The 15,225-nt window shown below is 49.0% G+C and overlaps 1 protein-coding gene across 1 annotated transcript in view; it reads right to left on the bottom strand.

Annotated features, from left to right (window-relative positions):
• The window catches only part of TNFRSF11A (TNF receptor superfamily member 11a), a 97,366-nt gene extending 82,369 nt beyond the window's left edge, over window positions 1–14,997 (bottom strand). Inside the window, exon 1 of the mRNA XM_044295715.1 lies at window positions 14,740–14,997. Coding sequence (XP_044151650.1) covers window positions 14,740–14,808 — 69 coding nt within the window. The 5' untranslated portion in view covers window positions 14,809–14,997. The remainder of the gene's footprint in view (window positions 1–14,739) is intronic.
• Window positions 14,998–15,225: the final 228 nt, after the last annotated feature.

Here is a 15,225-nt window from a genome sequence, read left to right as displayed (position 1 = left end):
AGCCGACCGAACCCAGCGAGAGATGGTGGCCTTGGAGGCAGGCAGACCTTTACGAGGACCCGCCGGAACCAGGAAAAGAGAATCCGAACGACGGAAGGGTTCCGTGAGGCGAAGGTACCAGCGGAGAGCCCGAACAACATCCAGGCAATGGAGAGACTTCTCCCGAGGGTGAGAAGGATTAGGGCAGAAGGAAGGAAGGATAATCTCCTCATTGATGTGAAACGGGGTGACAACCTTAGGGAGAAAAGAAGGAACGGGACGCAAAACGACCTTGTCCCGATGGAACACCAGAAAAGGCGACCGGCAGGAAAGCGCCGCCAGTTCGGAAACCCGACGGATAGAGGTGATAGCCACAAGGAAGGCCACCTTAAATGACACAAACGACAGAGAGATGTCTGCCAAGGGCTCAAAAGGAGAGGACTGAAGAGCATCAAGAACAAGATTCAGGTCCCACGGCTCCACCGGAGGACGAAAAGGAGGGGCTCGGCGAGCGACACCCTGCAGAAAAGTCTTAACCTGAGCCCGCGTGGCCACAGAACGTTGAAAAAGGACCGAAAGGGCAGAAATCTGCCCCCTGAGAGAAGCCAGGCGAAGCCCCTTATCAAAACCAGCCTGAAGAAAGGCCAGAATATTAGGGACCGAAAAAAGGAGAGGACGAGAACGTGCGGACTCGCACCAAGCAAAATACGCCCTCCAGGTCCGATAGTAAATACGGGCCGACTGGGGCTTCCGAGCGCGAAGCATCGTCTGAACGACAGAGTCCGAGAGACCACGGGCCTTCAGGATCGCGGTCTCAACAGCCACGCCGTCAAACGAAGCTGCGGTAAATTCGGGTGGAACAGAGGGCCCTGCGAAAGGAGATCGCGACGCAGGGGAAGACGCCATGGAACGTCGGCGAGCAGGAACACGAGATCTGCGTACCACGCCCTGCGGGGCCAATCTGGGGCCACCAGAATCGCCGGCACCCGGGCCGCCTTGAGACGCTTGAGCACTCGAGGCAGAAGAGGGATGGGCGGAAAGAGATACAGAAGGTCGAACTGGGACCAAGGCAGAACCAGGGCATCGACCGCAAGAGCTTGCGGATCCCTGGACCGCGCAACATAGCGCGGAAGTCTGTGATTCAGGCGAGACGCGAAGAGATCCACGTCCGGAACTCCCCACCGGAGACACAGTTGATGAAACACTTCCGGGTGGAGAGACCATTCGCCCGGGTCGACGAGCTGACGACTGAGAAAGTCTGCCGCCCAATTGTCGACCCCGGGAATGTGGACGGCGGAGAGAACGGGAACGTGTTCCTCCGCCCATCGCAGGATCTGAGAGGCCTCTCGCAGGGCCATCACGCTCCTGGTGCCCCCCTGATGATTCAGATAAGCCACGGCGGTGGAGTTGTCCGTTTGAATCCGGATCGGGAGGCCGCGCAGACGGGAAGTCCAGTGCGACAGTGCTAAGAAAATCGCCCTGAGTTCGAGAACGTTGATCTGCAGGGAAGATTCCTGAACAGACCACAGACCCTGAACCGTGAGGGACTCGAACACCGCTCCCCATCCCGAGAGGCTGGCATCGGTCGTGATCACGCGCCAACTGGGGGGGAGGAAGGACCGGCCCAGGGACACCGTCCGGGGAAGCAACCACCAGGAGAGATCCAGACAAACCTGAGGAGGGAGACGAACGAGGCGCTCGAGACCCTCCGGGGACTTGTCCCACCTGGACAGGATGAACATCTGCAGGTCCCGAGAGTGGAATTGGGAATAAGGAATGGCTTCGAATGAGGCCACCATCCTCCCCAGGACGCGCATACACGTCCTGATGGTCAGAGAGGACGGCCTGCGGAGAAGATGTACCCCCGCATGAAGAGAAGACACCTTCTCCGGGGGAAGGAACACCCGCCCGAGGCGAGTATCGAACAGCATTCCCAGAAAGAGCATCTTCTGGCGTGGGACAAGGGAGGACTTGGAGTGGTTGACAAGCCACCCGAACCGAGCAAGAGCCGAGAGGGTGATGCTCAGGCTGGACAGGTTGTCCTCGGGAGACGGGGCCCGAATCAGAAGGTCGTCCAGGTAAGGCACCAGGGCGACCCCCCTGGCACGAAGAAGAGCCACTAGGGGAGCTAACACCTTGGTGAAAACCCTTGGTGCGGAGGCCAGACCGAAGGGAAGGGCTACAAATTGGAAATGAAGCGAACCCACCGCGAAGCGAAGGAACCTTTGATGGGAGAGGGCGATGGGAACGTGGAGATAGGCATCCTGAATGTCGACCGACGACAGGAACTCGCCCAACTCCAGGGAGGCGATCACGGACCGGAGGGACTCCATGCGGAAATGACGGACCCGGACAAACCGATTGAGCGCCTTCAGATCCAGGATAGGACGGAGTGAGCCGTCCTTTTTGGGGACGGTGAACAGGTTCGAGTAGAAGCCCCGAAAACGTTCTGACTCTGGAACCGGAACGATGACCCCCAGAGCGCGCAGGGAATGAATGGCCTGAAAAAAACTGTCTGCCCGGGCGGGAGACATGGGGGGGGACGTCAAGAAGAACCGACTGGGTGGGAGGTCGGTGAATTCGATTTTGTACCCCGAAGAGACCACCTCGAGAACCCAAGCGTCTTCTACGTTTGCCCGCCAAACATCCCGAAAGACGAGCAGGCGCCCTCCCACCATGACGGGGATCGAGTCATGCTGAAGGAGGCTTAGTGGGCTGGGGACGAGCGGGCTTGGGTTTGGCGTGCCAAGAGGGCCTGGACTTGAAGGAAGGCCTGGAAGGCTTCTTGTCAGATCGGGCAGGAGGGGCCCGAAAGGACCGAAAGGACTGCGTCCGGGAGGACGATCCGGGGAAACGACGGCGGCGAGGCTGATTCTGAGGAAGAAGAGAACTCTTACCTCCAGTGGCCTCGGAGATGAGCTCCTCTAAGCGTTTCCCAAAGAGCTTTCCACCAAGAAAGGGAAGAGAGATAAGAGCCTTCTTAGAGGCGGCGTCCGCCGCCCAGGAACGAAGCCAGATGGTGCGGCGGATAGCCACAGAGTTGGCGGCCGCGCGCCCAGAGCGGCGAGCCGATTCCATAGAGGCGTCACAAAGAAACTTGGAGGCCTGATAGATCTGGGAGGCAAGCACTGCCAAGTCCCCCTGCTCAGAGTCAGCAGGTAAAGCACGGAGAAGCTGCTTTGCCCAAACGGCGCATGCCTTGGCGACCCAAGAGGCGGCAAACGCAGGACGGATGGCGGCGCCCGCTGCGATGAAAACGGACTTGGCCAAGGAGTCGACCCGTTTATCAGCGGGATCCGACAAGGAAGCCGCATCAGCCAGGGGAAGCGTAGTAGCCTTCGCCAGACGAGCGACCTGAGGATCCACCAGGGGGGGCATCGTCCAGAGATTGACCGAATCCTCAGAGAAAGGATAAGGAACATCAGAAGCCTTGGTGAGATGAAGGCGCCGATCAGGGTGACGCCATTCCCTGGCAAGGAGAGCGTCCAGATCCTCGTGATTGGGAAAAACCACAGTGGACCGCTTAGAGCGTCGGAAGGACACTGCCTCCATGGAGGAGGACGAGGGGACATCCTGCACGTGGAGTGCGTCCCGCACGGCTCTGATGAGATCCTGCACTGCTGCCGACATCGCCGAACACCGCTCAGATTCAGAATCTGAAGCGGAGGAGTCCCCAGGAGCGGCGGAAGCGGCTGAAGAAGAAATCTCACCGGACTCAGACCTAGCCGGGGAGTGATCCGGGGAAACTGAGGAGGAGTGAGACCCAGCCGAGACCGTACGTGGTCGCTTGCGGGACCGAGAGCCGGAGCGAGGCTGGGAACTGTCGCCAGGCGTATCACCAGCGGTAGAGGCCCTGCCAGAGGCGGCCGCAATCTGGGCAGGGAGACTGTCCAGAGACTGCGCCAGGGATTGGGAGAGGCTAGCAAGGCTACCTATGGCCTGGGACAGGGTAGCAGCCCATTCCGGGAGAACCGACAAGGTAGAGGCCGCAGGAGCGGACTGGGCGGGCCCGGGGGTGAGGCACTGCACACAGAGGGACGTAGGCTGGCCGCATGGGAACTTCCTGCTACACACAGAGCAGGCGTAATGAGTGGAAATGGCGGCAGGGGGAGTGGGGGCCTGACCAGAGGAAGACATGATGGCCTCTCGGTGGTGGAACCTGAAAAGAAGAGGAAGGAGTCAGCCAGAGGCTGCCTACCACGACCAATGGTGCTGTGTCCCAGAAAAAACCGAAGCTGGAGGATCCGGAGCGCACAGAGTGAGGACGCACCACAGCTCAGGCAGAAGGAGAGAGAGAGAGCGTCCGCAGAAGAACCGCCCCCCTAGCAGCCCGCGCTGGCGCAGGATTGGGCGGAAAGAAGAGAGGCCTCCGGAGGAACGCCCACAAGGGGAGAGGCAGAGAGGAAGCCCGGGAAGCCCAGGAGGCGGAGACGACGCCCGCCCACGTGACCGCGGCCTAGGCCAGGCAAAAGCCGCGGCCTCTAGTATGCCAGGGTGCCGCCGGAGGAGAAAAGCGCCGCCGCCGGCAGGCCCCCGCCCGCCAGCGCAGGAGGCGGAAGCGGCTAACAAACAGCCAGCGCCGAGGGAAGGCAGAGGAGGGGACACAGCCACCGAGGTAGGGAGAGCGAGGGCCGAAACCGGCCGTCTTAAAGGGGCCGACACCATTAAAAAAGGCTCCAGAATGGCGACCCCCCTGAGAGGAGAGCGGGGGAGACCCCAAGAAGGAGAGGTGCCCCCCCCCAAAGGCCCAGCTTACTAAGTGGAGGTGGGGGGGTGGAGGGGAGGGGGTTGGGGCTGAAGCACATACTCACCCTCCGATTAGTTCAGGCGCAGCATGACCACCCCCTCGGCGGACTCAACACGGAAACCGTGGGTCCGCCGGAATCCACTGCGGAAGCAGGTCACGTTGGGGACTGGGTGGCTGCAAGGTACCGAGTACGCGCCCGCAGGGGGACAACTAAGGTGGAACACGATGGAGCCGCCCCTGCTACCTGTAGAGGAAAAAATTAAAAGAAATAAAAATAAAAATAAAAGATAAAAAATTAGCAGAAAAAGGACCTGCTAGCAGGTCATGTCTGCCTCCTACGGACACTAGAACTAGACTGAGTTGTTCTGGCTCTAGCAGAGGGGTATAGCCCACCTGGGTGGAGCCAACACTTTTTTGTTTCTAGTGTCAGCCTCCTAGTGGCAGCTGGGCATATACCCATGGTGCTGTGTCCCCCAATGCCACGCACGAGAAATACGGTTTCCGTCTATGCGGCTCTAAATCTGTCATATGTACAACACATACCACCAGCACACATCAAACCGGAAAGAATAATCAACAGAGGCTCTGTTATAATGAGATGAATCTAGTAGAATGTCGTAGCATCTGTCATAAACATTAGTCACATAGATCAGAGCCTTAGGCTACATGCACACGACCGGTGTGTTTTGCGGTCCCCAAATCGCGGATCCGCAAAACACGGATGGCGTCCATGTGCGTTCTGCAAATTACTGAACAGCATGGACAGCCTTTAACATAACTGCCTATTCTTGTCCGCAAAGAGCGGACAAGAATAGGACATGTTTCTTTTTTTGGGGCGGGGCCACGGAACGGAGCAACGGATGCGGACAGCACATAAAGTGAATGGGTCCGCATCCGGGCCGCCAAAACTGCAGCTTGGATGCGGACCAGAACAACGGCCGTGTGCATGAGGCCTTAGACTTAGACCAGTGTTTTCTGTCACAGGTCTATGACATATATCTCTGCGAATTTAATTTAGTTATGTGTTCACTAGTATCGCACAAGACATCTCATCTGCTCATTAGCTTTAGGATTGTGAACTCCACCCAAAGAAATGCTGAAGTTCATAGGTGGCAGGGAAACAGGAAAACATGTTCCTTGGGCAGGAAAAAAAAACATCTGCCTCGCTTACTTGATTGCTTCCCAAATGCAACAATGTATGTTTTCCTAAGAACTCTGCACTCAGCGGTCTCACACCCACGCACGACAGCCATTTTACCTTTTATAAGAAACAAGCCTGAAAACTGTTCAGGAGTATTAGAATGTTGGTTCGGAGACGTGTGCCAAGGACATGACGGGAGAGACACTGCCAGTGTACAATACATTCCATGTATTTTCCCAGGAGGTCGTAGTTGAACATTACCAGAATAGCAGAGTGCTAGGCACACCAGGGATTACGCTTCTCCTCCTCCAGCGTTTCAGTATGAGAAAGAATTACAGATTGCTACAGTGTGAAATAAACCACTAACAAAGCAATTGCGGACTAATAATGTTATCTCATGCACACTAGGGCCAACTATAAGAGATGGCTGTTTTTCCTTTGCCCTAGTTTTGATTACCTCTTCTAAAGCCAATTCACCTTCAGTATGGTTGTGCTGTATACTGCGAACCATAAGTACCCAAAGGGGAACATACAGACTTCATGGAAAAGTTGGCCTGATCACAATCAACTCTTTAATAGGTTGTCACACCTCAACAAATGGAATTTATCAGGTAGATAAAAGATAATACAAGCACTTACTAATGTATTGTGATTGTCCATATTGTCTCCTTTGCTGGCTGGATTCATTTTCCAATCACATTATACACTGCTCATTTGCTGGGGTTACGACCACCCTGCAATCCAGCAGTGGTGGCTGTACTTGAACACTGTAGGATGAAACGTCAGTCTCTCTGGTGGCTGAGAAGGCGGGAGTGCGCATAAGCCGGTACTTTTTCCTAGTGTACAAGCACGGCCACTGCTGCTGGATTGCAGGGTACATAATAAATCTACGTAATAAATGGCACTTGCTGAGGTGCGACAAACGCTTTATGGGATTCTGACGCTCTACCTGCTGAGGTGTGCCTCGTGCACAGCTTAGCAGGAAAATTACCATGGCAGGCCTAGGAACCTTCAGCAGGCCAAAGGCTGTCATGGTAACCAATCGAAGCCTGACAATTTCACAGCAGGGGTTCCGATCGGAAGGCAGAGGGAGCCTAACCTCACAGATGCCGCAATCACTATTAAACGTGGCATTTAAGGGGTTAAATGACTGGTTTCAGTGTCATCGCAGATTCTGGTCATTGCAGCCTAGTGCCTGTTATATTATACAGCTGGCACCCACTGTGTATGGAGCAGGCTTAGAGCAGCAGCCCGCTCCATACATTCCCTCAGCCACTATGAGGTACAGGTACGACACGCTGGCTGAAGGGGTTAAGGCCCCCATACACATTAGTGTATTTCATTTTAACTAATGGTATATTTATTTCTGATCCTGTACATGAAAAAATTATAGAATCACTCACTGTAGATGAAGACCTTGAATGACTAGAATCACTCACTGTAGATGAGTAATTTGCGTTAATAAACCACCGGCAAAGTCTAAAAATGAGAATGAGCCTGCATGTTAGACAGGAGTACATATAGACCTTACCGAGCCGTTGGACTGGGCTAACTGAAAGAAGACATGGCCCCAAGAAGAGAGTTTTTTTCCCAGATAAAGGAAGACGTCAGAATCAAAAAGTCAAGGCAACATGCCTTCAAAATGGATGGCAACAGAAGTCAATGGTGGCAAATTATGAAAGTTGCACAACAAAACAGGAGTACAAAGGTAATTTTGAGAAAATTTTTGCTTTTTGGGGGAATTTACAAGGTGGTACCTACTTGACCCAACACATTTATCATATTTACATCAGAAAACTGACATGAATTATAGCCAAAATCTATGCAATCCCATAGCTGGCATATGGGGAGATTTATCAAAACTGGCGTAAAGGAACTGGCTCAATTGCCCTTAGCAACCACTCAGATTCCACCTTTCATCTTCCAGTATGATTGGTTGCTATGGGCAACTGATCCAGTTTTCCTTTACACCAATTTTGATAAACCCCCTCCTAAGATTTCATTTTGTGGCGCATGGACAGTCCAAGCTGCAACACATTTATTAGAAAGTCCTCCTCTTAAAGGGATTATCTTATGAGTAATATAAAAAAAATATATATAAATCATATAGTACATGACAATCTCTCTCAAACAAAGCTAGAACCAGCCCTGTACCTCACATGGATCCAGAGATCTCCCCATTTATTGCTCTGCTAGATTTATATCCAGCTGACAGCTCAAGGGACGTTTCCTTTCTCACAGGGTGTGCCCTTTCTGCTCCAGCTAGTGGCAAATAAAAGGATAGAACTGAGCATGTGCGTCCACTTCATTGAGGTGGAGAGGGAAATTAGAAAAATAGCAAGTGGCGCTATACAGATACATTTTACTGAATAACTCAGTGGCTATACTACATTTTTAATTACAAAGTATTCAGATCCAGGTGCTGGTTTGTAAACTGTAGAATATTTTTCCTGGGACATCACATGGAGTGTGGATGAACATTCAGTAATAAATCATCTGCCTTGGTCAAGGAGATGATGCTGGAACATTTGTCTGGGGCCAATCTTATAAAACATATTGAGGTTACTGCCTGAAGAAAACACTCATTTCTGCTATAGGGGTTGTATGCCTGGACCGGGGAAGACGGCTATCCTTACTTCAGTGCACGCATGTATGTAGACATTTTGGACACATTTCTCATTACATGGATAGAAAGCAGGTTTGATGATATGCATCTTACCGGTTTAATGTACGTAGAGTATGCAGGCCATCATAAAAGCCTGAGGTAATGAACATGGTTCCCCAGCACTCTCCTCCATACGGTTACAACCAGAGGTCTTAATTAGAAATCCATTTTTTTTAAAAACTGTGACACACATAGGGTGCACTATCAGTGAATGGAAAATTAGGGTGGGAGAAGATATCCAAGGAACAAACCCGCACAGTAACTCTATCTACAGTGTCAAAACACTTTGGATATTGCCTCATTCAAGGTAATGGCCATAGGAAAAGTCAACAGTCCAATGAGGGAAGGAGTTTGGAGAAAGACGTTTAGATGCTTATATATACACACACTAATATATATATATATATATATATATATATATATATACGCTCCACACATGGATTGAACTTGAGATTGGTTCTGTCGTATATGTATTCACGGGCCCATCTTAGGGCAGCTTCACATCACCGTTTAGCTTTCTGTTCTTCTTGTAAAACCGATCCGTTATTTTGAGCATCAGTTATGATCAGTTTTGGTCACGTCAGTTACTTTTAATAGGAGAAAAAGTACTTTTTTCAGGACTTTTCCTTCAGTCAAAAATAACTGATCTCTGACGGAAGTGACACCAAACTGATCATAAGAGATCATAACTGATGCTCAAAATAATGGATCTGTTTTGTTGTCTGTTCTTCTGACAAATCAGAAGAACGGAAGGGTTAACGGTGATGTGAACGCGCCTTTATCCTACTAGATCTGGTATTTGCCCAGCCCACCAGATTTAATTCGAATTTCCTGAAGGGGTGTTCCCAGGGGATTTCCTATCTCTGTGATCATTTTAAGCTACGTTAACATTTGCGGGACATCTCTCCGGCAGGCTGCTCTAGCACAGATTGCCGAGAATTAGCTGCGTTTTCTTTTTCTGGTAGAATCCTGCCATATTTGCTGAGTAGCGTCCGGATCTCCACGGGACCCCATTACCCCAAGATCATGCCCCCCTGTATTTCACCACCTGCTTTAGTGGTAACAATTAATGATTGATGTCCATAGTCATTACTTGTTTTATATTTTATTAGGAAATTTAGTGAATATAATACATAATCCACGGGGACAAAATCTTCACTTGATCTGACTTATCATCCCACAAAAATGGTGTAAATAAAAAAAAAACACCATTTGTGCAAGAATTTGGGCACAAATGCCGTTTTACTACCTCCCTCACCACTTTCTGAAATGGGGGCATGGTGTGAGTGGGCGCAGATTTATCAGAATTTATGCCAGTTCTTCTCATAAATAAGAGCATCCTCCTTCGGTACAGGGGGTATGACATTTTTGATGGTTTCCGGTTTTAAACTTATGAAAGGGCGCTGGAGAATCATCTCTGTATTCATTGCTGTGTATCAGATTGGTCTTATCTCCATGTACTGGCCTCACTCTACAAGGGGAACTTGGGAAGCAGATTCTTTTTGTATGTGTGACTATGGTTTCCATACTTTGTGATTTTCATCAAGGTACACCGCGTCACATGCACAACTTTTAAGTCCTGTCCGCTTTTGAAAAGTAAAAAAGTTATGTGAACATCGCCTCGACACAGCAGCAACTAATCCGTGGGCTCAGATGTTAGAACCTCCGGTGAAGATGAACCTATGGTCGCCAAAGTCAGAGGAAGCTTCACGCATAGAAAATCACAAAATTCTACACTAAATGATTCCTAACCCTCACCTTATAAATTATACGTGAACCTTCAATATAAATAATCCGCAATACAACTGGGAATATACTATGTTCTCTGCCCAATGCCTGCTGGAAAAATCTTCTTTAATATTTACACACTTCTCAATAAACTAAATGATATAATCCCAAAATCCCAGGCTTCCGGATGTACCCAAACTGCAATTTCCCTCCTTTCACAAACAATGGAAACTGATTAACTGGCATACTGCCCATTAAGTTCATGAACTGGAAAGAAAACGTAATGCCTACCTCAGCTCAAAAACTGGAAAAAATCAGGTGTGATCACAGTTAACCCCTTGCTACGTTGTACTGTAGAAAGCTTTTATGTGGAAAGTCATCCCTTCTGTAGAGCAGCTTAGAGCTGGCCATGCACTGGAGATTTCAGATGGTTGAAAAGTCAGAATTAGGGCTGTACTTTTTGTCCCCATCCAATCCACATTTTTAGCATTCACTTCAATGGGGCTGCAAAAGTATGTATGTATGTCTATTCCGCGGGACCCACAAAAAAATAGAACACGTCCTATTCTTGTCTGCTTTATAGACAAGGATAGGACTGTTCTATAGGTGGCAGGACGTTCCGTTCCGCGAAATGCAGAATGCACGTGGCTGGTATCTGTGTTTTGCGGATACGCAAATTGCAGACATCAGAAACGGCTATGGCAGTGTGTATGAGCCCTTAGGCCCTTTTCTTTTTAACCATTGGTGACTTTCTGATCACAAGAACGAACACAACAAATGTTGATCGAGGTAAGATATCTGTCAAAAAGTTGCCCCGCTGTGTTGGATTTTTTCAGTCAATGTTGGATATTTAAAAAAGCAGCCCGAAGCCCAGACTACACCAGAGATCACGGAAAATTGTCATTTTAACTTATGGCATTATCCTCCAAAACAACAACACACCCACCATGAACGACAAGTCAATCGGAAAATGTTTTCTGTGTGGCCGGCAGGGTTGCATTTTTACAAATGTGTTTACAAATTGGAAAACCATGATGGATGATATAGATAAAAACTACACTAAAAACTAAAACAATCTAGCCATGTACCACCAGCCTAAAAAAATCACGGACACAACAATTTTTTTTTTTCACAGACACAGGAAAAAAGTTACATATTTTTACGGACTGTCCAGAAATTTCTAAACGGTTGGCAACCCTGGTGGCCGGTGCACATTATCCTCCTTAAAGAGGGCACTGCCAGTAGAGAATTTTGCCACCATGCAGATGTGTACTACATTGGCAGTCTCCTCTCCCCAAGTGCACTTGTGCCTAGGCTGTCCACGGCCCTGTTGACAGTGCACTGGTTGTCCTTTCTTGGACCCTTTCTGGTAGGTGCTAACCACAGCACACCAAGAATCCCCAACAGGACCTGCCATTTTGGAGATGTTCTTACCCATTAGTCTTTCCATCAAAACCTGCTCTTGTTGCTTAGATCCTTACACCTGTCCAATTGTTGTCTTCCAACCATCAAAGACTGACTGTACCTGCTCCCTAATGATCCTACCCCTTGATTAGGTATCTCTGTAATGATCTAAGCAATGTTGCTCACTTCACCTGTCAATGGTTGGAAGCTGGGTGTCCACGTTTCAGTTTTCTGATGCCATTTTTTAAGCCAAAACCAGGAGTGGATTAAAATAAGAGGTGAGGTAGTATCTGCCCTTATGCTCCCTTTAGGATCCATATCTGGATTTGGCTTTGAAAACTCTATAAGGGACAGCAGCGACAAACATAGCAATAAATATTAATTCGGCCAGGACAGGTAGGTAGGAGCATTTCCTGCTGTCAGAGCCCACTATACCTACGAAACTGAGCTTTATATACTGGGAATATCTGCATTAGCAGATCTATATATATGTATACATACAGTGGATATAAAAAGTCTACACACCCCTGTTAAAATGTCAGGTTTCTGTGATGTAAAAAATTAGACAAAGATTAATCGTTTCAGAACTTTTTTCACCTTTAATGTGACCTACAAACTGTACAACTCAAATAAAAAACAAACTGAAATCTTTTAGGTGGAGGGAAGATATAATATAAAAATAAAATAATGTGGTTGCATAAGTGTGCACACCCTCTTATAACTGGGGATGTAGCTGTGTTCAGAATTAAGCAATCACATTCAAAATCAGGTTAAATAGGAGTCAGCATACACCTGCCATCATTTACAGTGCCTCTGACTAACCCCAAATAAAGTTCAGCTGCTCTAGTTGGTCTTTCCTGAAATTTTCTTAGTCGCATCCTACAGCAAAAGCCATGGTCCACAGAGAGCTTCCAAAGCATCAGCGGGATCTCATTGTTAAAAGGTATCAGTCAGGAGGAGGGTACAAAAGAATTTCCAAGGCATTAGATATACCATGGAACACAGTGAAGACAGTCATCATCAAGTGGAGAAAATATGGCACAAAATTTATGAAAACACCAGAAGAAAACTGGCCTGGGAGTCTACTAAGAGGCCTACAGCAACATTAAAGGAGCTGCAGGAATATCTGGCAAGTACTGGCTGTGTGGTACATGTGACAACAATCTCCCGTATTCTTCATATGTCTGGGCTATGGGGTGGCAAGACGAAAACCTTTTCTAACGAAGAAAAACATCAAGCCAGGCTACATTTTGCAAAAACACATCTGAAGTCTCCCAAAAGCATGTGGGAAAAGGTGTTATGGTCTCATGAAACCAAGGTTGAGCTTTTTGGCCATAATTCCAAAAGATATGTTTGGCCCAGAAGCAACACTGCACATCACCAAAAGAACACCATACCCACAGTGAAGCATGGTGGTGGCAGCATCATGCCAAGTGGCTTTTTTTCTTCAGCTGGAACTGGGGCCTTAGATAAGCTAGACGGAATTATGAACAATTCCAAATACCAGTCAATATTGGCACAAAACCTTCAGGCTTCTGCTAGAAAGCTGAACATGAAGAGGAACTTCATCTTTCAGCATGACAACGACCCAAAGCATACATCCAAATCAACAAAGGAATGGCTTCTCCAGAAGAAGATTAAAGTTTTGGAATGGCCCAGCCAGAGCCCAGACCTGAAGCAGATTGAACATCTGTGGGGTGATCTGACAGATTTGGAGTGTTTTTGCAAAGAAGAGTGGGCAAATCTTGCCAAGTCAAAATGTGCCATGCTGATAGACTCATACCCAAAAAGACTGAGTGCTGTAATAAAATCAAAAGGTGCTTCAACAAAGTATTAGTTTGAGGGTGTGCACACTTATGCAACCAAATTATTATTATTATTATTTTTAAATCTTCCCTCTACCTAAAAGATTTCAGTTTGTTTTTTAATTCAGTTGTACAGTTTATAGGCCAGATTAATGGTGGAAAAAGTTCTGAAATTATTTATCTCATTTATTTACATCACAGAAACCTGACATTTTAACAGGGGTGTTGTAGACTTTTTATATCCACTGTATGTACTTTATGTATGCTTTTTACTTACATATGTACATACAGTACATGTACAGTTATCTGCAGCACAAATGTTCTAGATACATGACCCCTCTATACCGCACATAACACATAAGAAGCCACCACCGGACCAAGCCATAGACCAGCTGCCACCAGGGCAGCACCATGACTAATATGCTAAAAGGAAACTTGCCTGACAATAATTTGGGTACTTTTTGTTTCATCACAGCTCTGACCCTTCTCCTGTAGTTGATGTGTTATGTCATAATACGGCAAAAAAGGGGGAACCTGAAACCGTGGCTCCCATTTCTTAGAAAACTGTGGGGGCAGACAGGGAATTGTAGAGTATACAGTATACACGGTGACACGTGAAGTGCCAGATCCTGCTCCTTGCACAATGGTAGGATGTAGGGAGTTTCCGCAGCCTGAGCTTTCTTGTAAAACATGTGTCTAATCTTCATTCTGCCATTATATAACCTGGAACTGCACGGTTCACATTACCCTGACAGGGCGCTATGCCAGACCCCCTAAGGGGGCTGCGAGGGGTTTCATTTCCCACCCTGGCAATCTATCAATGGGCAGCTGGTGCACACAGCTTTGGTACAGTACAGAATACACACTGCTGTATAAGAAGTCATTAAAACCATAGGGATCTATTACTTATGCAATCTCTCCCTATAGATTTCATGATGAACCCAGGCTAATGATCACACTGACATTTTGTGAAAGGTCCAGTTAGACCACACTGAGAAAATAGAGAGGGGCTTCCTCCCAGGACACCCTAACAGCATTGGACAAAATCGCTTTAAAAGACCAGCCGTGGTCCATGTAGGACAGATTGGTCTCCACCAGATGTGTGGTGGCCAGTGCCTGCAGACCTGTGGCTGGCTCCTCATCCTCTGGATCCAGTAACTTTGAGGCTATAAGCACTGCTCTTGGTAACGGTAATACCTGAGGGGCATACCCAGACACGGGGGTCTTACCTGTGTGACAGGCAGCGCCCACCCAGACACGGGGGTCTTACCTGTCTGACAGGCAGCGCCCAGCACAGAGCCCCGACCATCAGCAGGGCAGCGGTGACCGGGCTCTCCATCTTCCGTCCTGCTCGCCGCTATCTCCGGTTCCCGGTGTCTGCCCCACCATTAGCAGTGACATTTAGGGCTGTCGTCGTCTCCCATGACATGTGCACTTCAGCCCCGGAGTGGCCGGCCTCCCCCGGAGCAGCCGCCGCTCGTGTGTCGCTGTGTGGAGTGCGCTCAGCTCCCGCCACTTCCTTCTCCCTCATCATCCTCCCGTCCCCGCCTCACCCCGGCCCCCGCACTCCGGAGACACGGGCAGGCGGCATGTTATGGGACCCCTCTGTATGGCAGACCCCAATAAACACTCCAATATGGTGAGTTCTGTGGTATCAGCCAGTCCTTACAAAGACATGATGCAGGTGGGGAGCCGGACACCACAGCTGTGCCCCTGACCTTGCTTTGTGACTAGCCCTGGCCCCTCCAAATTTGGG

Source organism: Bufo gargarizans, chromosome 5, assembly GCF_014858855.1.
Source record: "Bufo gargarizans isolate SCDJY-AF-19 chromosome 5, ASM1485885v1, whole genome shotgun sequence".
NCBI lineage: Eukaryota > Metazoa > Chordata > Amphibia > Anura > Bufonidae > Bufo > Bufo gargarizans.
This window is presented reverse-complemented; position numbering and strand designations above follow the sequence as displayed.